This window comes from Symphodus melops (assembly GCF_947650265.1).
Source record: "Symphodus melops genome assembly, chromosome: 3".
Lineage (NCBI taxonomy): Eukaryota > Metazoa > Chordata > Actinopteri > Labriformes > Labridae > Symphodus > Symphodus melops.
This window is the reverse complement of record NC_136693.1, coordinates 22199460-22209203: the sequence shown is the minus strand read 5'-3', so window position 1 is coordinate 22209203 and position 9744 is coordinate 22199460. Positions and strand designations below refer to the sequence as shown.

The 9744-nt window shown below is 39.6% G+C and overlaps 1 protein-coding gene across 1 annotated transcript; it reads left to right on the top strand.

The window, feature by feature from the left end:
• The first annotated feature begins 940 nt into the window (after nt 1-940).
• On the top strand, nt 941-2707 carry serf2b (small EDRK-rich factor 2b). The gene is made up of 3 exons (XM_079338678.1): nt 941-1139; nt 1897-2005; nt 2276-2707. The coding sequence occupies exons 1-3, from the start codon at nt 956-958 to the stop codon at nt 2352-2354; spliced, it is 372 nt and encodes a 123-aa protein (XP_079194804.1). The 5' UTR covers nt 941-955; the 3' UTR covers nt 2355-2707.
• The last annotated feature ends 7037 nt before the right edge of the window (nt 2708-9744 follow it).

Here is a 9744-nt window from a genome sequence, read left to right as displayed (position 1 = left end):
TCTACCAAATCTACAAAGAAAACATGATGTTGTCCTGATAGGCAATGGCCTAATTAAAATAAAACTCAAAATCACTATTACAGAGATTAATCACAGCCAGACAGTCATTGTTTTGTTTTTTGTTTTTTTTTTATAATCAGAGGATTCATCACGTTTATTTTTGACATTCAAATTAAATTCTGTGATCCAATGAATGACAACAAGCAATCCCTATAGGGCACTGAAACCATGCAGTTAATTTAGATTGCTTTACATTTTTAAATCATCGTCTTCTTCATAGTGTTCATCTTTTCAGTATAAACTTACCTTTTGATACCTAAAAACTACGCTTTGAATTGGCCATGGGCTTTCTATGCCCCAAATGTCAATGTGGATCCCAGAGGAGTCTGACAGCCTTTATCTAAATTACTTTAGTGTAGCCTGCCATCTGCTGGCCGTTTTATAGTCCAGTTTTTAGCCTACATAGCAACAATTCACAATGTGATATCAGGACACTTTACAAAAGAGCAAGTTAAATACCTTACTATTATACATTAGCCCATGTTACTAAGACAAAAACTTATTTTTAAAGAAACCTTGAGCAAATTCAACCAGATGACCTCGAATCTGTGTTGGGCCTGGAAAGTGGGGGGGAATACAATGCAGAAAGAAAGAGGGGGAATACGGGGGGGGGGTCTTTCTTTTTTCGGTGTGATTACTGTCACGATAGTCGAGTTGGTTAATCTATTGGCACCATTGGCGCAAATTCGAAACTAAAATTTGCGGGAGCGTTGGACAAAACATGTGCTTTTATTGGTGCAAGAAGTCTCAGTTTGTATATTTGCTTTTTCAATTTTACAGCACATTTCTTTTTTTCTTTTTTTGCAAATTATTCCGCGGATTCCCAAACCTTAGTTCACAGACTTTGAAAATCACTGATCTACTGCATCTGAAGTGTCGACGCTTTATTCGGCGCATGCGTAGTGTGCAACCGGGGAGCGAAAGAACGTTCTCGGTGTTGAAGGGAAGTCTCGCGCATATTAGGCAGAGACGGTCAGACGCAACCGAAGCAACTGAAGAGACGAGAGGGGAACCGACGGCCCTCCGGCTGAGCATATTTGGATTTTGGGCGAAAGAAGCGTCGATTACTAAAATGACCAGTGGGTATCGACATATATTTTAGCTGTAAGGCACTCATGTACTTAACTCGATAGCATGGCCGTTGTTTTGACGCCTTTTTAGCCTTGGCCGCCGCCGACTCCGGGCTCCGTCTATGTACTGAAAAAAGACCTACCGTAATGTTTTTTTTCCTATTACATAACACGTTCAAACAGTGTCATGTTGGTTTATAAATCTCTGACATCATTGAATGTACTATATGAGCGGGGTTTAATGGAGTAGACGAGGAAACATCGTATATTGTTTTCAGTATGTGCGATGTACATTTGTCAACAACGACAGGCCAGGGTTGTCCAGCTGTTAGTCGAAGCCTGGGCTCATAAAAACATGCAGAGCGACACAACACTGATATCTGGACATCGACAGTCATGTGTTTCAAACCTGTTGCTTGTACCCGCTGTTTAATATGTTTCTTTTTGGTTAACCTTGAATAACCTGACTCCATGATACTGTGCTGTTGTTCTGGGAGTGAAGCTGAGCGTCTCTCTGCCACGTCGGCTGCCGTCATCCTCTGCTCCAGTTTGATTAATGCTGCCTAATTTAAGATTACAAAACTTTTTTACATGTTAAAACTGATGGGCAGAGACTACACATGTTTTATCGCTTTTTAAGTATCTTATTGTTTTTGAAGCATTATTTAATATGTTTTAAGGGTGTAGCTCACATACCGTAAGACTTGCTCTTAGTATGGCTTTGTTTGGTTGTCATTGTTTTCTTCTTCTGTGGTGTGACGTGCAGGAGGAAACCAGCGTGAGCTTGCACGCGCCAAGAATGCCAAAAAACAAAACGATGGGGGGAAAGGGAAGAGGAGCGACGATGGGCTGTCTGCTGCTGCTCGGAAGCAAAGGTGTGCAGCAGATTGCATGATGGGAAGTGCATGCAGACAAACTCGAAATTATAAACAAAAAACATTCTGACCAACATGTTTCAGAGCTGGATGGTCATGAGAACATGTCTTTAGGTCACATAAAAAATATTATCAAACTATATTATTAACCATTAAAGTTTTCATACATGTTGATTTTAAGAAGGCATGTTAGTGCTCCTATATTGGCTCCACTAATGGTAGAGTATGTTTAACCCTTGTTTGTCTTTTGTACGTGCCTCTCTCTTCTAGGGATGCTGAGATAATGCAACAGAAGCAGAAGAAGTCGGACGGAGGGGGCAAAGGAGACGCCAAGTCCACTAAAGAGTGACGTCTGAGCGACTCAGCGTGTCAAAAACATCCCATGTTCAGCATTTTTCCTGATATTTATGAGACTGGATCTGTCTATTTTCTTTTTTTGTCCAGACTCAAGAATCTAGGATCCTACATTCTTCCCTATGGCAAATGACGTTTCTTCATGGATTTGTTATTTTACTTGGTAACATTATGTCTGAGCAAGTTAAAGGTGGTCACATGTTGGTGCTGCATGCAAAGGAATATCAACAGTGTAAGCAGCAGGAAAGGGATGAACAATTCTCCACACAAAAATCTGCGTAACAATTGTGTATTTTTGTACAAAAATGTCCCCTGCTGGTTTCAAATAAAGTGTATCTTTTTAGTTCATGCTTGCCTGAGTCATTCTGAATGTTACTTTAAAACACAGTTTGTTGATTATATTCACACAATCTGCATTTATTGAGAGAGAGAACTGGAAGGCAAAAGTGTTACAGATCTATTTCCATCTTGCAGCCTTTTTCTATTTTTTTTAATGGCTGAGAAATTGACTTTGATCCAAACCATTTTACCTGACATTTATTTCTTCAAATTAACCTTTGAAATGTGTCTCAAAGTCCTTAAACCAAATGTAAAATAATTCCAGTGATGGGAATAACGTTATACTCCAATGATAGCAAACAAGATGGAAACCATATAAACTTGTTGACACAGGAACACATAGTTGACATATAGCCAACAGACAGCTTGGAAAATGATTGATTATACTATGATGGTAAAAAAACAAACATGCTTGGTGTCTATCCACTAACAGTGCGGGTGGAATAACTTACATTTTCCTCAATGAATCCTCCAGGTTCTGTAAAAAAGGTGTTTCATCCTCTGCTTTTAACCCTCACTTCTATGATTAGAGATGTATTTAACTCAAAGTCAGCCCATGACCTGTGTGTAGCATCCATTTTAAAAGTCAAATTAAGCAAAGTAAAACACACTTCAGTTTCTTGACTGCCTCCTTCATAGTGGTAGATAAGGCTTCCCAAATATAACTCAAAACGAGTTACCCTGTTCTTGTAAGAAGTGGACAGGTGAATTTTGTTCAAGGCAGTTTTATGGATGTTTTTTCTTTGTCATTCTTTTTTCCAGTGTCCACTTGATATTTTACTGAACTGCATTATATTCGGCTCCATTTCTGAAGCTCTTTCTGTCTAAGAGAAAAAAAATTTATTACTTGAAAAAGTTGTTTGAAGTACACAAAGTCCCGTCCATATTTACGGTCACATGATTCATTGCTGCCCCCTGGATTGTCAATTCCTTTTGACAGTGGTAGCACAGAGTAGCTCTTTTGTCACTTTGTCAAAGCACTAGATATGACAACCTGGCCAGATATTGATTTTGAATGAGAAAATGATAAATCTGTGTTTTTTTTGTGCAGTGTAGATCTGAGTAATGCCAAATGTTCTGTCAAGTATGCCAGTAGACAGAAAAATACTGCAGTCTCAATCACACCACTAGGTGGAAGCATACACAAAGTTGTTATGTTACACTTGGCTCTTAGTGGTGGAAGATGGGTTTGTCAGCCTTGTAAGGCAGGAATATCAGACTGATTTTGTCCATGTGTTTAAATAGCTCTTTGCTTAAAAGGAATTCAAATCTCTTTTTTGTTTTTTTTAATGAATATACAGATTTTTACACAATTGGCCATTCATGAGGCAAACATGCAACGTCGCTATTTGTGCAAGACATTTGTACTGATCTGTTGTATTTTAACATATGCACTTAAAGCACATATATATATTCTTTACATTGGCCATCAGCTTGTGAGCTACATCAAAGTCAATTTATGGCCAATAAACTCTTTCTTCTTGCTGAAATCTAGTGAATATGTATCATGAGCTCTCAGATTACAGGGCGTATAATTAAGTCACCAGTTTAGCTTTTTACCTCACTCTCAGATAACAGGAGAAGCAGCTGAAGAGCTGAATAGTGATTAGGAACAAATGCAGAGTCAGCAACATGCTTACATTTGAGAAAACCCAAACCATATCCACTATCATCCACGCTACTCTGCTCACAGTTTTGGTAAATCTCACTCCAATTCAAGCATACAACCTGGCAGACTGACTGTGGGTTCTGGCAAATTTTCTTTAAACAGAGCCAAAGTGAGGAGCTCAGAGGTAATAAGAGACGCAAAATGCAAAGAAAAGACACAGTCAGCTCATCTAATTAAATTCAGAGCAGAGGCTTCATCTCTTCATGTCTTCTCTGCTGAATTTGAGATAATAGGGGAGAATTAGGAGCAAAGGAATTTTCTTGTTAGAGCTGCTGCTGTGGTATTTAGTATGTTGAATAGGACAATGTCAAAGTACAAATTTAAGAGAAAATAGACAAAATGTCCTGCATCTGTTTTTAGATTTTCGCGTTTTAATTTTCGCGTTAAGTTTCCAGCAGCTAAGGCAGCTCATTTAATCTGCGTGAAGTCAAACCTCATTTATTCAGATGCATTTAAGAAACTCTGCCAACTTTAACTTGACGCTCATAACATTTGGAAAGGCTCAGTAACATTACATCTATGTAGAGGGGTTCAGTTTATATCCAGAGGTTAGATGTCCCACTGGCAGGCTGAGGTATAGATCAGAGAGCTGGATTCAGAACTCAGTAAGGCAGAAACAAATCTTCACAGTTCAAGCTTCATAATCTCACTGGTCTCTCCACCATGTAGCTCTTTACAACACAATCTGGTTCAGAAAAATTACCCCTTGACTACAAAGTCAGACACAGATGGTTGTACTCTGGAGCCCAGGTGTGTGTCTGTCATATCCCTTCTTCAACCTGCTGCATTTTAAAAAGATTTAGTCATTTCTCTTGCTTTATATAGACCAAAACAGCCAACGGTTATCAAGCAGCATTATTTAACACTGACAAAAAATGTGTACAAGATTTTTCTTTGAAGCAATGTGTGATTATGATGCTCATCATATGCTTGATATAGACACAGACAGACAAGTACTCCTCATGTTTGATTCTACTGAGCGTGAAGACAGAACTAAGCTTAAATAATGCTTGTTTTTTCTGGAAAAAGGGACATATCTTTGCCACGACAATGATTCTGATTGCAATAATAGATGTTTAAGATCATGTTATTCTTTAATTAACCACACATAATGCCAAATCATAAACTGACCCTTCAATGTTACACAATGTAGACATTGTAGTCCCCAAGGGAAAAAGCTATGCTAATTCTTTGCTGGTTGTAGCTAAATATTTATCAGACATACACAAGTGTTTCATCAGTCATAACGAAGTGAGAGAGCAAACATCTTTAAAAATATTATTATTTTGTCATTTTCTTTAGTAACTTTAATGTTAGTGCGAAACGTAATGTCCTACTCTAAGATTAAGACTGGACCAAACTAAATCAGATAATAGCAAGAACTCAATCCATTTCTGGATCACCTTCCTTTTAAATTGTGAGAGTTTTGGGCTATTTCCAGATAAGTCAAAAAATAATTATCCCTTAAATGGTATTAACCACCCAATAAATATATTTCTAAAGACATGAGTTGGCGCGTGACCTTGGAGGTTGGGTCCGTACTGAATTAAAAGAGATCCAGTTCCTTTCATTGACTGTGAAAAAGAAAATCTGTTTTTCAATTACACCATCAGCGAAGCGTTGCCATGAAATATGCAATGCAATCACAGCTGAAACGCACGCTGACTGTAATTGTTTTCAAGGCTGAGGCAAACAAAAGGCACTTTTCACAGCACAGTGATTTGTTAATAATGAACAGCAAATTACCGTCTTTGCTCTTCATCAATTGGGCGGAGACAGCAGATGAGTGGCTAGTGTTGAAAGTAAATTAAATGTGTCACAGAGCATCAAAAGAGAGAGAAGACTTTGAGATATAGTTGATTTGGAGACACAAGAGAGACAAACGTACTGTAAGCTAAAAGGGTGAGAAAAAAAGGCAGAAAATGGAAGAAAGATTTTGTGTTAAGAGTTCTGTCACACTCTACTCTGCTTTTGTGACACTGTGCGGTCACTTTGTGAGAGAAGAGGCCGTTTATACCTTCTCGCAGCTGCAGCTCTGTCAGCAGGTCTGTTAGGACATCAGTAAGGTGAGTCTTAATCACACACTCTGTCCTCTCCCGGCCGAGTTTCACCAAGAACATTTTGTCAAACCCTGCTTTAGTTTTGAGTCTCAACAAAACAATGACTCTGATATCAGTCTGTGCACGTTCAGGATCAGAAATGCATCATGTGAATATGTCTGTGTCCTATTATCAGAATGAAGCTATATATTTCATGTTTTTGACACAGAGACCGATGAGCTGTCTTTGTGTTGTCATTAGTTTCTCTGACCTAAATTCCTACAAAGACATCTCTGATAAAGCTGGGAATTTGTCATTAAAAATAAAATGGCATTTGGAATAAACACAAGCTACTTGTGCCCTAAAGAAAGGATACGCGCTCAATGAAGACATACCTTGTTCCAATTATGCCTCTTAATTCGACTGATAAGTTTCAGAACCTACCTTATAGCCGTAGTTGCCAGCGCAACCAAGACAGCAGTGCTATAAATTTGAGTGGTTACAATAGTAGGGATTTGAACCTGCTGTTACATACGTTAAAAAAAACACTCTGTAGCACAGCTTTTAGAGTTCTAAATAACATGAGTCTGCCACCCTGAGCGTGACATCAGAGGAAATATGGTGTGTGAAAATGGTGATAAAAAAGGCCATATCTACCTCACAGTTCAACTTTTCTGTGATTACATGTGTTAATGTTGGTCCCTTAGCTTACGTACAAATATTTTATGACCGCAAAATAAATGGAATTGTTGACAATATATCTTAATAGCATGTCTTCGTATACATATAAGTGACAGTGGCTCACTTTCATGTGGGCTATCTGTCAAGGTTAACATTTCCATTAGGCGTTTACACTCGATACTTTCGTGCTCAAGTATGTTATTGTTGACAATTATGGCAAAGTGTGCACTGTGCTCATGTAATGGGTACTCAAAATAGTCAAAACTGTTAAACTGCTGAACTCTTCTTATCTTCAGTAGATGAGAAGAGCTCAGTGGTGGGGTCATTCAAGTCAAGTCGACACTAACTCTGTTGGCATTCAAATAAGATAATTAGAAGGAGCAGACATATTTGTATTCCACTCGTTATTTCCATAAATTCCTAATCTTTCTGATGTACAAATGTATGCTCTTAAATGGCACCACCAAGATAAAAAAAGGACTATGAAAGTGCCAGAGCATCTTACGATTCTCAACAATGAACATTAAACCACGTTTTGATGTTCTGAGAATCAATATTTGATCCTAAGAGACTGTATTTGTTTTAATACTGGATCTTACTACACATTTTTTTTACATTACCATTGCACCCAGATCATCAAGTTTCATACATGATTAGATGAGACACCTTACACCATCTGTTTTAAGGTATTTATAATATAAACAATGTGTTGTGAGCTATCGAAATAACGTTGATGTTTGCATGTGTTAAGTCATTCAAACGTAGTTTGATTGAAGACTTTTTTAAGCTTGCAGCAGCTGCGTTCCGGAATAAAAAAACAAAAACAAAGTAAATAACAGAATCGGAAAGGGCAGTAGTCTAAGCAGAGACGCCCAGACTTCCCTCGCCCCAGACACTTCCTCCAGCTCCTCTGATGGGACTCCAAGAAGTTCCCAGATAACCAAACCCCCTCAGCTGACTCCTCTCGATGTTGAGGAGTAGCGTCTCTACTTCAAGCTCCTCCCTGGTGGCCAAGCTCCTCACCCTATTTCTAAGGGAGTGCCCAGCCACCCTAAAGAGGAAGCTCATTTCAGCCACTTGTATCCGGGATCTCGTTCTTTTGGTCATGACTCAAAGCTCATGACTTTGGTGAGGTTAGGAAGGAAGATCAACTGGTAAATTGAGAGCTTTGCCTTTCGGCTTAGGTCCTTCTTCCTCACAATGGAAGATACAGCGACTGCATGACTGCAGACACTGCACCGATCCTTCTGTCAATCTCAAGCTCTATCCTCCCCCACTCGCGAACAAGACCCTGAGATACTTAAACTCCTCCACCTGGGGCAAGGACTCCCCACCGACCCGGAGAGGGAAAGCCACATTTTTCCGGTTGAGAACCATGGCCTCAGGTTTAGAGGTGCTGATCCTAATCCCAGCTGCCTCACATTCGGCTGCGAACCGCCCCATTGCACGTTGGAGGTCCAGGTTCAATGAAGCCAACAAGACCACATCATCCGCAAAAAGCAGAGACGAGATGCCCAGCCAGGCTCCACGGGCAAAGTCCTGGCCACCAGGTGGTCTCCTACGGGCACCAACCCTAGGCCTGGCTCCAGGGTGGTGCCTAGGCTGCGCCATACGGGCAACATCGTAAACCCTGTTTTCCTGTTCTTCATAGGGGAACCTTGAACTGCTTTTGGTCTGACCAGACACTGAGGACCTGTTTGCCTTGGGAAACCCTACTAGGGGAATAGAGCCCTCTACAACATAGCTCCCAGGATCATCCCTGTACTCAAACTCCCCCACCACGATAAGGTAGCAGTTAGGGGAGAGCAGAATAAATATATATAAACTTCTTATGCTCCTTGTTGAAATAAAGGACTGACCTTCTTTATCCCCAGGTGGTTTGTATTTAACCGTGAAGTGGATTAAATGAAGCAGAGAAACCAGTCTTAACCTGTGCTCTACCATGATCAGAGAGCAGCAGTGACACTCACAGTCCCTGTGTCATCTTTCTCTTCTGAGTGAACAGCATTCAGTACAGGCTGGCAGCTACACACACTGTCCAAAAATAACCACATGTATTGATTCACAAAGCTGATGTTTGTGACAGGACTGCCCTCTGGAACTGTGCATCCATGACTAGAGTGTAAATCAGGATATGGTGACCGTTCTGTAACCCTGCTTGAAAATGATTGGCTGCTACGAGTCAGCTGGTTTTTCCAGAAGCTTAAGTACAAGCCAGTGATGACTAAAGGATGGGAGACGTTAGTACTTTAATGTGAGAACAACTTCAGTGCCAAAATCCCCTAACTATACAATCCTTGACAAGTTTAAAGATTCAGCAATTCCATAAACTGTTTTGGATACCATCTTTAAAATCTAATAAACCAGTTTAAAGTGATTTATTATTAACCAAATCACGTCTATGATTCTTTGTGTGATTAGAGATTAAACGGCTGCATCACGAAACTCTAAACAAAATGGCTTTATAAAATGAAACTCTGTACTGTACTCCAATCTGTATATATCTATGTACTTGAACATGTATTGCTCTAACAGCTCCCTCTAAAATTGTTGGAGTGTATTTTCCATACCCTAAACTGTGTAAGTGAATAAACATCTGACAAACGTCTTTTAAAATGTACCACAATGTACAGCATTAAATGGACGCACACATGCAC